The sequence below is a fragment of the Lethenteron reissneri genome, chromosome 35, assembly GCF_015708825.2.
Source record: "Lethenteron reissneri isolate LAM-NWPU_2019-01 chromosome 35, ASM1570882v1, whole genome shotgun sequence".
NCBI classification, from domain to species: Eukaryota; Metazoa; Chordata; class Hyperoartia; order Petromyzontiformes; family Petromyzontidae; genus Lethenteron; species Lethenteron reissneri.
Window position 1 is genome coordinate 5,747,726 of NC_083813.1, and position 17,161 is coordinate 5,764,886.

The following is a 17,161-nucleotide window of genomic DNA, read 5'->3' on the forward strand; positions in this document are numbered from 1 at the left end:
TTAAAAGGCTCATTTTAACTAACACAAGCGTCTGGTGCAATTCCCGTTAAAATGTTTGGCAGTATATCTAGGACAGAAGAAAATGTGAAAATGATATATCTATCATTTCTCTCCCTCCTGCCCATGCTATAATTCTTACAAAACTCCTAAAACATTTGAGCTCCGGTTATAACCTTGAAATACGAAACTTTGTTTAGCGCTGTAAAATTTTCACATGGCAATTATTTCCGATGATAGCTTTGTCTCGTATATGCGGCGAGGCGTTTTTTTCTTATATAAAATGTGGCACCGTACTCAGGTATCTGCTTAGCAAACATTTTTGCAGCGAGATACAATTAAAACGTGTGACAAGCGAAAACTTTTATTTTTCACTATACATTTACTCGATTTACAAATAAGTTGCGTTTTTTTTTATTCAGAACACTCTCGCCGAGGAAAGGAACAGTTTCAGGAGTAACATTTACAAAAAAAAGTAAAGTTCATGTAGGTCATCTGTTAACATGCCATTTGCACAGAGGTTTTCCACACATAGTGGGATATGTTCAATTGCAACACACGATTAAGCCTTGTAGATGAATGCAGAAAAAAATTGTACAGCTTTTATGACCGAGGTTCAGATTCGTCTAGAATTGGGCAGGGATTTGTTGGCTGATAAATGTCATTCTTTTCTGTAAAATGGTTTGGAAAAACATGTTTTTTTACAATCATGGTGATCGAATGTGAATAACGGCAAAATTAACAATGAGAGCCCCAATTTGGATGACTCCGGAATGCTCAGCTATATTTCAGTGAATAAAAGATCAAAGTTAAAAGTCTGTATTCCTCATTACATACTTTTGTATAATAGTCCAAGTATAATGATGAAAGGCTAATTTAGTGCGGTGTGTTTAGCAACATTTGCTCATTAGAAAGCCATACTTCTTTGAAACACTTATCATTTGATTAAATTCAGTATGTGCTGCGTAGTTTACAAGCATGAGTTTCTCATGCGTTATTATATTTTGCCCTTTTTATATGCAGAAAAAATACCAGATATGTTTTAAGATAAAATTCAGGAATACACATTAGTTCCTGGATTTTTATCATCAAAGCCCACCGTTACATAAAACATTACACGGTTATGTACTGCATGCTAAGAATTGTAACCAGTGTAGTTAGCAGAGATATATTAAGAGGAAGTATGTATAATTTCCTATGGGACATTGAAATTTTAAAAGTATAAAAAGTGAACATTTGTTGTTGACAATGCCAAATATTTTAAGATGGCTTTAAACGTTATTTTTCTTCTGGAGTAACAAATCATGAAACAAAATAATTAAACTTTTCACTACAGTACTTAGACATAAGCAAACATGTATGTATACAACCTAATACCGTAAAAAATCTATTCATCACAAGAATGAGGGAATAAAAAAAATAACAGTTATACATGTGGTTTACAATGAATGTCACGGAAGAAATTTGTACTTAACATCAAACTGTTAAAATCCATCACGTCAAACATACGTGACCTGGTAGTGACATTCTGTGCCTGCCAACATCACAAAATATTTTTCTGGGACATATCCAAAAATGCCCCACATGTCATATCTCAAAGCTAATACATTTTCCCTTGGAAAATCCCTCTCAACCGACGTTTGTTTAAATCCCCCACTAAAATATCTATTCTCGTGTGAATTTGATCCGTCTGCATTCTGAAGGTAGGATACAAACAAGAACACCACAATGATGCACTTCTCTCCCTTATTTCTATTTTCAATTCCCCCATTTCTCACCCATCCAGGTAATCTTTTAAGCAATTATCTGTGGGGGTATTTTTTTTTAAGTTGTCAGGCACATTGCGGAGGTGGTATCACATTGTCACATATACCTATTTGTTTCGCCCAAAATAAGTGTATCGTGCACGTGGCACGAGTTGTACCATCGGGAAAAGTGCGCATTTGTAAAATGCATCGTGTTTTGACAGGAACATAACAAGCTTCAGAAAAATGCTTTGATTTAATAGAGCTGAGAATTAGTGTCCACAAATAACTCGTACGAGCATGAGTTGCTGCGAGATTACCGGTTCTTTTTTTGGTAATTTTGAAAATGTTAAATCGCCTTGAGTAAAGTGCCTGCTACAGGCACTGGCGATCACTACTGTGTGTGGCAGACCGTGTGTGCCACTGCGTTCTACTGCAGGACGAGCAAATCGTTTTTGCCAGGTGCATCCATTAGGGGTAATTGCAGAGACGCTGTGTTATGATTGACTGTCAGTACGATTACGCGAGCATGGATGAACCGTTCATTTACCACCCTTGGACACACCTAGTGTGCATAATTTGCAACTGATGCACCAGGTTAGAGTGTTGTACCGCTCATATTGGGCCATGCAGGTGCTTGATGGGATAGCTGGCTGCGATGCAATTATTTTGAGCAAACTCACATGATCGAGACGCATCCTATCACCGCCTCTGACATAATCACCACAATCGAATTTAAAGGAGAAACACCGGAACCGATTGCAAAACCGGCCAGAACCTGCTGGTAAATGATCTTTCTCTACAAATGGCACGCTGCTCAGTAGGGCTTCTCCTGCAGGTAGTCCTTCATCTTGCTGGGCAGCGGCAGTTTTCGGATCAGGTCGATGCGCGTGCTCTGGCGAATGACGAAACGGCACAGGTACTGCAGCGACCGCACCTGCATGAAGCGCGACACGGGGACGGTGAGCCGCACCGGGTAAGTTGCGGAGCCAGGCAGGCGCGAGCGCGAGTAGCAGAAGGCGCCCACCTCCGAGTCGCGCACGGACCGCTCAACGAGCTCCACCACGGACGCCTGCCCCTCCGCCTCGAGCTGCTCGTAGAAGCTGAAGCGGCCGTTGGAGTGCTCGATGCGCGTGTGCAGCGTGCGGTTCTGCGAGCGGAAGCTGAGGCTGAGCAGGTAGCGCTCGTCGGAGCTGTCCCGCACGAGGAAGGAGCCGTCTTGGAGGCCGTGCAGCTTCTCCTCGGCCTCCCAGCGCGTGATGGGACCCCAGTACCAGCCCTGCCGCGCCAGCTTCTTGAGCTCCTCCGTGAGGCTGGACACGGCGCCGGGCCCGTCACGTCGCACCGAGTCGTACACACGGCCCACGCCTGGCGCTGACGTGGGGTCAAAGGGCACGCTGTGCACTTGAACCCGGGAGGAGGGCGGCACTAATGGAGATGCGGGCGGCCCATCCGCCGCGATGAACAATGCTCGCAGGCCAGGGGCGTTCGCTTCCAAAGCGTCTCGCTCAACTATGTTTCCATTTAAGGCACTTAAATTGTTGACGTCATCGCTGAGGATTAGCACCTGATCTTTGTTTTCGCATTCTGGCTCTCTGACAATGGCGTTGCACATGGAGAGAACCGTTGCTTTTTCTTCTAAAGAGACGGCTGCAACTTTGCTTTCTTCAACCTCCGAGTACCCTGGAATATGTTCCGAGTCCACGCCGTCCATCACGTTGTAGTTGAAATAGGCATTGCAGTTCAGCTCGTTGCATACTGCAGACTGATTAAATTCCATCATTGTCACATCTGGGTTGTGGTTGCCATCAAGACTCAGCTCCATCGCACAGCTGTGAGGGTCCAGGCTTGCCTTGCAGCCGCCAAAGGTTCTGTCACGACACTGACATCCGTTGGCCAGAGCTTTGAGAGGGAAAAAGTCCAAGTCAGCTGACACTTTAACATCCGCTTTGGTCGAACTACTGTTTCTGGGAGCGTTGCCTCCTGCTGGCAGGGGGACCACGTCGTATTGGTTGCCCTGAGCAAACCGGTTATGGTTGCAGCTTTTGGCGTGGACATCGGCACCCTTGCTTCCTGTGGAAGACACTGACGTTGCCGAAAACACGTCATCGTCCACCGCGCCGATGGAAAGAAAGAGGTTTTTTCCAACATTCTTCTGCCGGAAGGAGAGTTTCCGTCTCAGGGTGCTCATAAAGCCGTCGCTCTGCGACCTGTGTTTGCTCTCTCCTTCCAGGGCATCCCAGGGATTTGCATCCATGCTGCTTTTGTCTGACTGCAGCCCACCCTGGCTCTCCCAGGAGGCTTCGTTCTCCGTGTCTTGCTCTACCAAACAGCCAGACACGGTGGAGGCTTCATCCTTGGATTTCTTCAAGTGGAAAGACTTCCGTAGCGACACAAGCCCCTTCTTCATCCTTACAGCAGGTGCCTCCACTCAATTGCGAAACATGCGCTTCTGATGAGACAAAAGCTCGCCCTTGTCAAATTGTTTATGGGTTTCCCATGCCTTGACGCTACAGCAGTAGAGTGCTGTGCTGGGAATTGGCTTCTCTGAAACCTAACGTAAGACAAATAAACGGCATTTAATTAAACGTGGTATGCCGCATATAAGAGTCCATACAAGACACAATATAAAAAAAAGAGACATTCACAACATCAAAGACACTTCTAGTCTCTAGTCGGTTTAATTGCTGTGATGGACACTTTTATCTTCAAACCCAGAATTGTGCATGCAAAGCATGGGGCTGTCTAGCTGAGGCTCATGTATAAACATGGAGCAATGCGTAATTGGGCATATTGGAGTACGACTTTACATCCATGGGGATTATACGTGTACAGCAGTAGCATTTTTCAGGTGCACTTCTGATAAAAAAATTTCAGTTAAGCTGCATTATTATTTGAGGTGTATGGCATGGGACCAGATTAAGTTATCTAAGCAGTAATACTGAAAATAAAATGCACCTGTATCAATAAATTAATAGTTTCTAAATACAGTCATTCACATACCCTTTGTCAAACCAATGCTGGATGATGGTCCACCTGCCCATGCTATGTCAGTCACGGGGGGGGGGGGGGGGGCTGGTTTAATAATATGTATCAAAATAAAAAATAAAATACTCTAACCATAACGAATGCCCGGCAAAGCCTTTTAAGGCCAAAGCAAATCCCAACACTGCATGGTATGAAAACATTAGAGCGATAAAATGCTTTATAAAATGCAGCAAACCAATAGTATGCCCACGTAGGAACAGCATAAAATGAGGGAGGAAAATATTATATTATCCTGTGTGTGGCCAAGAAACCATCGCTGGTCACTCGTCAGTATATTTTATGGGCGTTATACTCGGAACCAATTTAAAAGTTTTAATGAGGCAGAAAGTTATAAAATATAAAGGCCGTCCTGGGGGTCACTTTATAAGAGAAAGGAGGCATCTGTTAAACTAAGTGTTTTTGTCTTTGTTGGCGTTGTTACTTTCTCCCCCTTAAACATTTGTATTCATTAGACCCCCTCTTTGCCTGTGCAGTGTTGTGCACCGTGACGCAGCCAACGCCCTTTCACATGCCCTCCTACCCAGCCTCGACCACCTTGACACGCCGTCGCTGACGCCCCGGACAAATACACACATGAGATACCTTCGTTAATTTAAATATACTTATGAGCTTCGCATGTGCTAGTACAACACACTTGATTAGTATATATTTTGACTACTGTGTAAAGAGCAGTGGATAGAAAAAATAATAATCGGGTCACAATGTAATGTTTAGATTGTGCGCAGCTGAGCAAGATTTTATTTTTAAGATCTGGTCTGCTGTGTTCAATACGAGAGTGGGATAGAAGCATTTGCCTTTACTATTATCGAATTTTTTTCTGCAAACAAATACAAAGATCTATTCCCCCATATATCATTTTACAGTGCTGTTTGCAAACACCTATTAGGACCAGCATGTGATTCAAGGAGGGTTGTGTGGCTAGCATCACGCCCAGCCGCCTGTCTCCCCAGTGCTGATGTTTACATACTGCACTCAGCGGTCATTTATGGCCGAGTTGATCTAGGGGAGGCCCAGAACAAGTCAAAAATATGGCTCGCCACTAATATTGGCCGTGGCTGGAAATCAAACTAGGTCGCTGGGTTTGTAGCACAGTGCACTCACCACCGTGCCATCAACCACCATACAGCACATGCACACACACACACTATTACCGGGTAATAACTGTGTACCTCGAAACAATATACAAACGTGTGCTCAATGTTATCTTGGTCAAATTCGAAAGCATCCAACCAATTTGCGTTGAAATATTATCATGCTTTTACCACTTGAGTGCAGTGTGATTCTGTATTTATTGATCTGGCCTTTTCCACGATTATTAAAGCCATGGGGGAGGAAGAGTTAATGCACTTAATCTTGTTTATAATGCACCACAGCCAAGCAAGAGTACTGCACTCTGCCAACCATTCCGCACTCATGAGGGACAGAAATTTTGACTGATGTCGCACACATATAGCGGTATCGCTTAGTAGTTATTCTTTATGTGCATCCAGTTAGATACCGCCTTTGCTAACCTGATAAACTTGTTAATTTTCAATCACACAAAAGCATTAAATCACCCTTTGACGCCATCTCAGGTTAACCATATCCAAACATGTGGCCAGGGTAACAGCTAAACATGTCCGTTGTCCTGTAGTTAAACTGATTATACCTAAATTGATTGATTATACCTACCCCATTAGTCAGTATAATCCTACCAACCCATTAGCAGGACCCACTGAAATCAATAACCTTGACAACTCCATCACAAAGGCAAAAGACAAAGATCCCCCATATAGCCTCAACAGACTTATTGGGGACAGGCAAGTGCTGTAAGCGAGCACCTTTAAAGTCCCGGCACAGTACCTGGTGCGATGTCCACGCATCGCACCAGGTACTCATTTGAGGCTACGTCGACCTAGGGGAGGCCCAGGACGGGTTCAGATAATCTTCACCGGTGTTGGCCGTGAGCGACAATCAAACTCGGGTCACTGGATTCGTCTGCGCAGTGCGCTGACCACTACACCACCGCTCCATCACTACCAACTCCCATCACTACGTGCACGTGCTTGTCACCCGATTGTCATCTGCTGTGAGCACACAAACACAAAAATCCCCCATATAGCCTTCACAGACTGTAGGGGCAAGTGCTGTTAGCGAGCACCTATGAAGGCCGGAACGGTACACGAGGGGGTGGGTGGCCAGCACCACACCCGACCGTCTTTGTCTCCCCAGTGGCGATGTTTACACACGGCACCAGGTACTCATCTACACACAGACAGACAGACAGACACACAAGTGGCCGCTCGTCACACTCACCTGCCTTCCGACTCAAGGCCATGCTGCTGCGCCTGTCAAGATTCTCAACATCCCTCATCGGCAGCGGCCACCACGGTCGCGGATGTCTTCCCATTCGCGTGGCGCTGTCATCGCCACACTGCGAGCAACAAACACAAAGAAACAAACACAAAAAGAATACAGAGACCCCCCACCACCACCACCGTGTAGCCTTAAACAGAATGTTGGGACAAGTGCTGTTAGCGAGCACCTACGAAGGCCGGCACTGTGTTGGCACGCCACGGGGTGGGTGGCCAGCACCACGCCCGGCCGCCTTTGTCTCCCTGCCCCCCAGTGGCGATGTTTACACACCGCACCAGGTGCTCATTTGAGGCCGAAGTCGACCTTGAGCGGAAATCGAACTCGGGTTGTCGGGTTCGTAGTCCCGCTCACACTACGGCGAGCAACAATCACACAAACACACAGGGAGAGAGAGACACACAGGGAGAGAGAGACACACAGGGAGAGAGAGACACACAGGGAGAGAGAGACACAGGGAGAGAGACACACAGGGAGAGAGAGACACACAGGGAGAGAGAGACACACACAGGGAGAGAGAGACACACACAGGGAGAGAGACACACAGGGAGAGAGAGACACACACAGGGAGAGAGAGACACAGGGAGAGAGAGACACAGGGAGAGAGAGACACACACAGGGAGAGAGACACACACAGGGAGAGAGAGACACACACAGGGAGAGAGAGACACAGGGAGAGAGAGACACAGGGAGAGAGACACACAGGGAGAGAGACACACAGGGAGAGAGAGACACAGGGAGAGAGAGACACAGGGAGAGAGACACACAGGGAGAGAGACACACAGGGAGAGAGAGACACACACAGGGAGAGAGAGACACACAGGGAGAGAGACACACACAGGGAGAGAGACACAGGGAAAGAGACACACAGGGAGAGAGACACACACAGGGAGAGAGAGACACACAGGGAGAGAGACACACACAGGGAGAGAGACACACACAGGGAGAGAGACACAGAGAGAGAGAGAGAGAGACACACAGGGAGAGAGACACAGGGAAAGAGACACACAGGGAGAGAGACACACACAGGGAGAGAGAGACACACAGGGAGAGAGATACACAGGGAGAGAGACATACACAGGGAGAGAGACACACACAGGGAGAGAGACACACAGGGGGAGAGAGACACACAGGGAGAGAGACACACACGGGGAGAGAGACACACAGGGACACACAGGAAGAGAGAGACACACAGGGAGAGAGAGACACACACGGGGAGAGAGACACACAGGGAGAGAGAGACACACACATGAAGAGAGAGACACACATGGGGAGAGAGACACCCACAGGAAGGGAGAGACACACACAGGGAGAGAGAGACACACACGGGGAGAGAGACACACAGGGAGAGAGAGACACACACATGAAGAGAGAGACACACATGGGGAGAGAGACACCCACAGGAAGAGAGAGACACACACAGGGAGAGAGACACACGCAGTGTCAGCACCTTGGAGATATACTCAAAGTGCAGGAGAGGTTTCCACGAAACCAACAGAGAGCAAAACAATTCATTTTTCTCCCACCACGCGCCGTCGAAATGCTTTACTGAATTGACGTTCTATTTAGTCGTTGTTGTAGTATGTACTATGTACGCAGAGCATTTAAACATCTGACCACTTATGACCACCGATGCATTGACAGCAAACTGTCGCGGGATGATGTCTGGTCAGCTGTACGAATTACTTTGTTTTGCATAATTATCGTAGTTATTTTGACGTTTTTTTATGAGGCCCAGCAGACCCAACAACAGGGCTTCAGTGCCATACAATAGAAAACAATCACGTCTTATTTTACCTAACATCATAGGAAAATAAGGTTTTTAGTTTATTTTTAATTGGGAGAATCTCAGTGTTCAGGCAGAGCATTCCAAAATCTGACAATTACTAACAGACAACATATACAAATATCCTCTGCTCAGAGATTTCACTTTCAAACCCTTTAACAATACAACAAAATACCATCCCATGACACGCAGAGTACAAATAGCCTGCGTGGAAGCAGACATTTTGTTGTTGTTGTTATAATAACTTCACAATTTTTTTGCGTGAATTGTCCCTTACCATCACATATTAACGACTGCTTCAATTGCAATCAAAATGTTTCACGGAATCGCAGATGACGAGACCAAGTCCCCACCAATACCCAAAGCGACTCATTAGTTTTGAGCAAAGCCACTGGGGCCTGACTTTCAAAATTCAACTTCACATTCTTTCGCGAACATTTCAACTCCCATAACCACCACCAGAAGAAGAAGAAGAAAGGGTGGTGATGGTGGTGATGGGGGGAGGAAAGTGTTCCTTTTCAATCGGAGAGAAATAAAACAAAAATTTATTGTGATAACGATGAGAAAGTCACCACCACCAATTGTGGTGGTCCATCTCGCTCGTACCGAACGTATTAAACACACCGTGGCACACACACACACGTACCACTGAAATAACCATCTTCTTCACGGTTTAAATGATCATCATCGCCACCATCCCTCCCTGAGCGAAACAACAACACAAACACACCGTGCCCCATGCTTTAAATCACCCGCGCGTACACCTTGAACCTCATCCGCCGCTCTGCGTTGATGCTCTCCGTTTACTCTGACCTGCACAGCTGATGATGATGTTGCTGCTGCTGATGTTGCTGCTGATGATGTTGCTGCTGCTGATGATGTTGCTGCTGCTGATGATGTTGATGTTGCTGCTTGCTGATGATGTTGATGTTGCTGCTGATGATGTTGCTGCTGCTGATGATGATGATGTTGCTGCTGATGATGATGTTGCTGCTGATGATGATGTTGATGTTGCTGCTGCTGATGATGTTGCTGCTGATGATGATGTTGCTGCTGCTGATGATGATGTTGCTGCTGCTGCTGATGATGTTGCTGCTGCTGATGATGATGCTGCTGCTGATGATGCTGCTGCTTGCTGCTGATGTTGCTGCTGCTGATGATGATGATGTTGCTGCTGCTGCTGATGATGTTGCTGCTGCTGATGATGTTGCTGCTGCTTGCTGCTGATGTTGCTGCTGCTGATGATGATGATGTTGCTGCTGCTGCTGATGATGTTGCTGCTGATGATGATGTTGATGTTGCTGCTGCTGATGATGATGTTGCTGCTGATGATGATGTTGCTGCTGCTGATGATGATGTTGCTGCTGCTGCTGATGTTGCTGCTGCTGATGATGATGCTGCTGCTGATGATGCTGCTGCTTGCTGCTGATGTTGCTGCTGCTGATGATGATGATGTTGCTGCTGCTGCTGATGATGTTGCTGCTGCTGTTGTTGCTGCTGCTGGTGATGATGATGATGTTGCTGCTGATGATGTTGCTGCTGCTGATGATGTTGCTGCTGATGATGTTGCTGCTGATGTTGCTGATGTTGCTGCTGATGATGTTGCTGCTGCTGATGATGTTGCTGCTGATGATGTTGCTGCTGCTGCTGATGATGTTGCTGCTGCTGCTGATGATGATGATGTTGCTGCTGCTGATGATGATGTTGCTGCTGATGTTGATGTTGCTGCTGCTGATGATGATGTTGCTGCTGCTGCTGATGATGTTGCTGCTGCTGATGATGATGTTGCTGCTGCTGATGATGATGCTGCTGCTGATGATGATGTTGCTGCTGCTGATGATGATGTTGCTGATGCTGCTGCTGATGATGATGTTGCTGCTGCTGATGCTGCTGCTTGCTTACCGAAGTGTCGTTTGCTTTCGTTTCATCAGCCGTGGTGGTGGAGGAGATGATGATGATGATGGGTGGGTGGTAGAGTTCGTCACCTAAGTAGATTCACGCCAATCTTTACCGAGGGACCCTATGAGTCCACCTCGACATGTCTGCAGCTCTGTCATGTGGCATCACCACCCATGCCTGCCTTGTCTGCCTGTCTGTCTGTCTGCCTTGTCTGTCTGCCTTGTCTGTCTGTCTGCCTTGTCTGTCTGCCTGCCTGCCTTGTCTGCCTTGTCTGTCTGCCTGTCTTGTCTGCTTTGTGTGTCTGCCTGTCTTGTCTACCTGCCTTGTCTGTGTGTCTGCCTGGCCGGTAGTGGCTGCTGCTGCTGCTGCTCCAGTGGCCGCGGCCTCACGGACGCAGAATTTTCACGTCACCGGCTCGCCCAGCCCCCTCCACCCTCCTGCTCCTCCTGCTCCTCCTACTGCTCCTACTGCTACTCTCGTGGGCCACGCGGTTAAAGGGACGGCGTTCACTTTGTGTGTCTCTGTGTGTGTGTGTCTGTGTGTGTGTGTCTCTGTGTGTGTGTGTGTCTGTGTGTGTGTGTGTCTGTGTGTGTGTGTGTGTCTGTGTGTGTGTCTGTGTGTGTGTCTCTGTGTGTGTGTGTGTGTGTCTCACTCTCTCTGTGTGTGTGTCTCTCTGTGTGTGTCACTCTGTGTGTGTCTCTGTGTGTGTGTCTGTGTGTGTGTGTCACTCTCTCTCTGTGTGTGTGTCTGTGTGTGTGTGTCTCTCTGTGTGTGTGTCTGTGTGTGTGTCTCACTCTCTGTCTCTGTGTGTGTGTCTCACTCTCTCTGTCTGTGTGTGTGTCTGTGTGTGTGTGTGTCACTCTGTGTGTGTGTGTCTCTGTGTGTGTGTCTGTGTGTGTGTCACTCTCTCTCTCTCTCTGTGTGTGTCTGTGTGTGTGTCTCTGTGTGTGTGTCTGTGTGTGTGTCACTCTCTGTGTATGTGTGTGTGTCTCACTCTCTCTGTCTGTGTGTGTGTGTCTCTGTGTGTGTCACTCTCTGTGTGTGTGTCTGTGCGTGTCACTCTCTCTGTGTGTGTGTCTCCTGTCTCTCACTTTGTCTCTGTGTGTGTGTCTGTGTGTGTGTGTCTCTGTGTGTGTGTGTCTGTGTGTGTCTCACTCTCTGTCTCTGTGTGTGTGTCTCACTCTCTCTGTCTGTGTGTGTGTGTGTGTCACCCTCTGTGTGTGTGTGTCACTGTCTAACTCTGTGTGTGTGTGTCACTCTCTCTGTGTGTGTGTCTCCTGTTTCTCAATTTGGATCTGTGTGTGTGTGTGTGTCACTCTCTGTCTCTGTGTGTGTGTCCCCTTTGTCTCTGTGTGTGTCTCTGTGTGTGTGTGTCACACTCTGTCTCTGTGTGTGTGTGTGTCTGTGTGTGTGTCACTCTGTCTGTCACACTCTGTCTCTGTGTGTGTCTCTCTGTCTCTCACTCTGTCTCTGTGTGTGTCTCACTCTGTCTCACTCACTCTGTCTCTGTGTGTGTGTCTCTCTGTCTCTGTGTGTGTCTCGCACTCTGTCTGTGTGTGTGTGTGTCTGTGTGTGTGTCTCTCTGTCTCTGTGTGTGTGTCTCCTGTCTCTTACTTTGTGTCTCTGTGTGTGTGTCTCTCATTCTGTCTCTCTGTGTGTGTGTCTCTCACACTATGTCTCTGTGTGTGTCTCTCTGTCTCTCACTCTGTCTCTGTGTGTGTGTCACTCTGTCTCTGTGTGTCTCCTCTGTCTCTCTGTGTGTGTGTCACTCTGTCTCACTCACTCTGTCTCTGTGTGTGTGTCTCACTTTGTCTCTGTGTGTGTCTCACTCTGTCTGTGTGTGTGTCTCTCTGTCTCTGTGTGTGTGTCTCTCTGTCTCTGTGTGTGTCTCGCACTCTGTCTCTGTGTGTGTGTCTGTGTGTGTCTCACTTTGTCTCTGTGTGTGTCTCACTCTGTCGGTATGTGTGTCTCTCTGTCTCTGTGTGTGTGTCTCCTGTCTCTCAATTTGTCTCTGTGTGTGTGTGTCTGTGTGTGTCACTCTCTGTCTCTGTGTGTGTGTCCCCTCTGTCTCTGTGTGTGTCTCTGTGTGTGTGTGTCACACTCTGTCTCTGTGTGTGTGTGTCTCTGTGTGTTTGTGTCACTGTCTGTCACACTCTGTCTCTGTGTGTGTCTCTCTGTCTCTCACTCTGTCTCTGTGTGTGTCTCACTCTGTCTCACTCACTCTGTCTCTGTGTGTGTATCTCTCTGTCTCTGTGTGTGTCTCGCACTCTGTCTCTCTGTGTGTGTGTTTGTGTGTGTGTGTCTCACTTTGTCTCTGTGTGTGTCTCACTCTGTCGGTATGTGTGTCTCTCTGTCTCTGTGTGTGTGTCTCCTGTCTCTCACTTTGTGTCTCTGTGTGTGTGTCTCTCATTCTGTCTCTCTGTGTGTGTGTCTATCACACTATGTCTCTGTGTGTGTCTCTCTGTCTCTCACTCTGTCTCCGTGTGTGTGTCACTCTGTCTCTGTGTGTCTCCTCTGTCTCTCTGTGTGTGTGTCACTCTGTCTCACTCACTCTGTCTCTGTGTGTGTGTCTCACTTTGTCTCTGTGTGTGTCTCACTCTGTCTGTGTGTGTGTCTCTCTGTCTCTGTGTATGTGTCTCTCCTGTCTTTCACTTTGTGTCTCTGTGTGTGTGTCTCTCATTCTGTCTTTCTGTGTGTGTCTCTCACACTCTGTCTCTGTGTGTGTCTCACTTTGTGTCTCTGTGTGTGTGTGTCTCTGTCTGTGTGTCACTCTCTGTCTCTGTGTGTGTGTCTCACACTCTGTCTCTGTGTGTGTGTGTCTCTGTGTGTGTGTGTCTCTGTGTGTGTTGTGTCACTCTCTGTCTCTGTGTGTGTGTCTCACACTCTGTCTCTGTGTGTGTGTCTCCTCTCTATCACACTCTGTCTCTGTGTGTGTCTCTCTGTCTCTCATTCTGTCTCTCTGTGTGTGTCTCTCTGTCTCTCACACTCTGTCTTTGTGTGTGTCTCCTCTGTCTTTGTGTGTGTGTCTCTGTCTTTGTGTGTGTCTCTCTCTGTCTTTGTGTGTGTCTCTCTCTCTCACTCTGTCTCTGTGTGTGTATGTCTCTCTGTCTCTGTGTGTGTCTCTCTCTCTGTCTCTGTGTGTGTCTTCTCTGTCTCTGTGTGTGTGTCTTCTCTGTCTCTCACTGTCTCTCTGTGTGTGTGTCTCTGTCTCTCATTCTGTCTCTGTGTGTGTGTCTCTCACACTCTGTCCCTCTCACTGTCTCTCTGTGTGTCTCTCACACTCTGTCCTTCACACTCTGTCTCTGTGTGTGTGTGTCCTCTGTCTCTCACTGTCTATCTCACTGTGTGTCTATCTCTGTCTCTCACTCTGTCTCTCTGTGTGTGTGTCTCTCACTCTGTCTCTCTCTCACTGTGTGTGTATCTGTGTGTGTGTCTCTCGCTTCAAACTGACGCACGTGAAAAAGACACGGCGGGATGTTTTATTTGTAGGAATCCGATGATCTATCAAGTGACCCTCATTTTTTTCTTCTTATCGTTGCACAGATGTTTAGCACTTGCCCTCCCCCCCCAACTGTCCGTTAAAGTAGCCTTTAAAAAGTAGCCCAACATTCTATTAAATCAGCCTTTAACTGAATGTTGGGGCAAGTGTTATTTTTATTGCTTTTGATAGAGCAATAAAAAGACAACCATCCCTCGTATAGCCGTCAGAATGAAAATAAAACTTTTTTACTGGAGGAATCTGATGAGCCATAACGCTCTTTTTGCACAGATGTCCAGCACTTGCCCCCAAAGGTGTGTTAAAGTAGCCCGTCTGTATAAAGTAGCCTTTAACAGGGTGTTGGGGCAAAGTGTTTTTTAAATCCTTAATATTAAGTTCGCTTGCTTGCTTGCTTGCGTGCTTGCTTGCTTGCTTACGACCGTGCAAATCTTTCGGTCGTTTTTTAACCCACTTCCCGTGATCCAATCGAGCTGACATTTTGCACACAGACTCGTTGTGCGAGACAATTAATGTTCGTGAAATTTTTTTTAAATTTTTTTACACTGTTTAGGGAAAACAAATTAAATATTTAATTACCAATTGCTTAATACTGGCAGACAATCATCTAACCCATAGGTGGCAGCCATCTCAAGCCAGAGGACGAGAGGACTCTAGCCGCCACGCATATAAAGGATTTATAATGAAAAACTTTGTTTTTACGGGTTATACTTGTTGTATATAATTGCTTTTGATAGAGCAATAAAAAGACAGCGATTCCCCGTATAGCCTTCAGAATGAGAATTTTTATTTATAATGAAGGAATCCGATTAGCTCTAAAGCTCTTTGCACTTGCCCCTACAGTCTGTTAAAGGCTCCAGTTTGCAGACATATTCTGATTCTGAAGGCGATACGGGGGATCTTTGTCTTTGCCCCAACAGTCTGTTAGAGTAGCCTTCAAGAGACTGGTGGGGCAAGTGCTGTTTAAATAATTGCTTTTGATAGAGCAATAATTTTCAAAAGCAATGTTAAATCTTTAAGACGAATGAATTCGGAGTAAATATTAACTTTAATTATTCACCAACGGTCATCATTCTACATATTAATTTCCTTTGGCGGTACAGTACTTTAAATACATGACTTTGTGAAACACAAACATGCGATTAATATGCGTATTACTTGAAGATGTGATTCTGGTAGGAACCTCCTGGTTACAACAGCCCACAGGGGATTATTGTGTCCGTCCGTCGTGCAGGGAGGGGCTGGGTGGGGAGGGTGGGGCTGGGTGGGGAGGGTGGGGCTGGGTGGGGAGGGTGGGGAGGGTGCGGAGGGGCTGGTCACCACGTGGTGCCCTTATAAAACTCAACGTTTAACCTACTCACGCCGGCTTGTGCCCGCCCTCACAGTCGGGCATATTTGCGGAATACACCACGCCGCCGTTGACCCTGCAACCATTGACCGAGCAACCCGACGTTCCTACCAGCTCCCTCCGCAGGAATGTGTTTTACAGATGCAAAGTAGAAACAAAGTGCGTAACCTGTATATGTAAACAACAGATCCCCCGTATAGCCTTAACAGACTCTTGGGGCAAGTGCTGTTAGCGATCACCTTTGAAGGCCGGCACGGCACACGAGGGGGTGGGTGGGCCAGCACCACGCCCGGCCGCCTTTGTCTCCCCCAGTGGCGATGTTTTACACACCGCACCCAGGTACTCATTTGTGGCTGAGTCGACCTAGGGGAGTCTCAGTACCGGTTCAGATAAGTATTCGTCACTGGTGTTTATGGCCATGAGCGGGAATCGAACTCGGGTGGCTGGGTTCGTAGTGCCGCGCGCTAACCGCTACACCACCGCTCCCCCAACTGCACACATGCAAAGACACACAACACATTCCTGCGGAGGGAGCTGGTAGGAACGTTGGGTTGCTCGGTCAATGGCCAGGGTCAACGGCGGCGTGGTGTATTCCGCAAATATGCCCGACTGTGAGGGCGGGCACACGCCGGCGTGAGTAGGTTAAACGTTGAGTTTTATAAGGGCACCACGGGGTGACCAGCCCCTCCCCACCCAGCCCCACCCCTCCCACCCCCCACCCAGCCCCACCCCACCCTCCCCACCCTGCCCCTCCCCACCCTCCCCACCCTCCCCTCCCCACCCAGCCCCACCCCTCCCACCCCCCACTCAGCCCCTCTCCACCCTCCCCATCCAGCCCCTCCCCACCCTCCCCACCCTCCCCTCCCCACCCAGCCCCCTCCCCACCCAGCCCCTCCCCACCCAGCCCCTCCCCACCCAACCCCTCCCTCTCCACCCAGCCCCACCCCTCTCATTTTTGGATGCACGACGGACGGGCGGACACAATAATCCCCTGTGGGCTGGTGTAACCAGGAGGTTCCTACCAGTATAATTTTTTTGTCAAATATGATGAGCACATATGCGCATGTAGCCCGTGCATATTTAATACAGGCGTTGAGTATAAGGTCTTTTTTACGTGTTTGGATCGTACAAATTGTGAGTTCATGTGCCAGCTCAAATTTAGCTCGGGTAATGCGAGACCAACAAGTTACTGTGTTGAATTACCACCGTGTGTTAAAATATAACACGAGGCAGAGAATCTAGTTATACATATGCCATGGAAATTGTTAAAGCGTGTTTTCTTCATTCGCACAGTAAAATGCCAATTTAGCAGTTTTTTTTTAAACCCCACTGCACATAAACCTGCCAGTCTTCCAATTATTGATAATCTGAAAGCACATCCTTGTGACTGACACTTTACGATAATGTGTGTGGAGAGTTTCTAATACAAACCACTATTACATTAGCGAGCGCATGGTAACAATTTTACATAAAGTGTAAACATGTAACCC

At 47.5% G+C, this 17,161-nt stretch overlaps 1 protein-coding gene across 4 annotated transcripts in view; it reads right to left on the minus strand.

The window, feature by feature from the left end:
- Positions 1-345: 345 nt before the first annotated feature.
- Positions 346-17,161, minus strand: part of SOCS6 (suppressor of cytokine signaling 6) — a 60,920-nt gene continuing 44,104 nt past the window's right edge. Inside the window, exons 1-4 of one of the 4 annotated variants that reach the window (XM_061565625.1) lie at positions 10,831-11,228; positions 9,575-9,631; positions 7,086-7,203; positions 346-4,296 (exon numbers count right to left, since the gene is read on the minus strand). In XM_061565625.1, the coding sequence (XP_061421609.1) occupies positions 2,560-4,152 (1,593 nt within the window). In that variant the 5' untranslated portion in view covers positions 4,153-4,296; positions 7,086-7,203; positions 9,575-9,631; positions 10,831-11,228 and the 3' untranslated portion in view covers positions 346-2,559. Of the gene's footprint in view, positions 4,297-7,085; positions 7,204-9,574; positions 9,632-9,741; positions 10,084-10,830; positions 11,229-17,161 lie in introns of those variants that run through there. The other 3 variants (XM_061565624.1, XM_061565626.1, XM_061565627.1) reach the window with 3 other exon arrangements.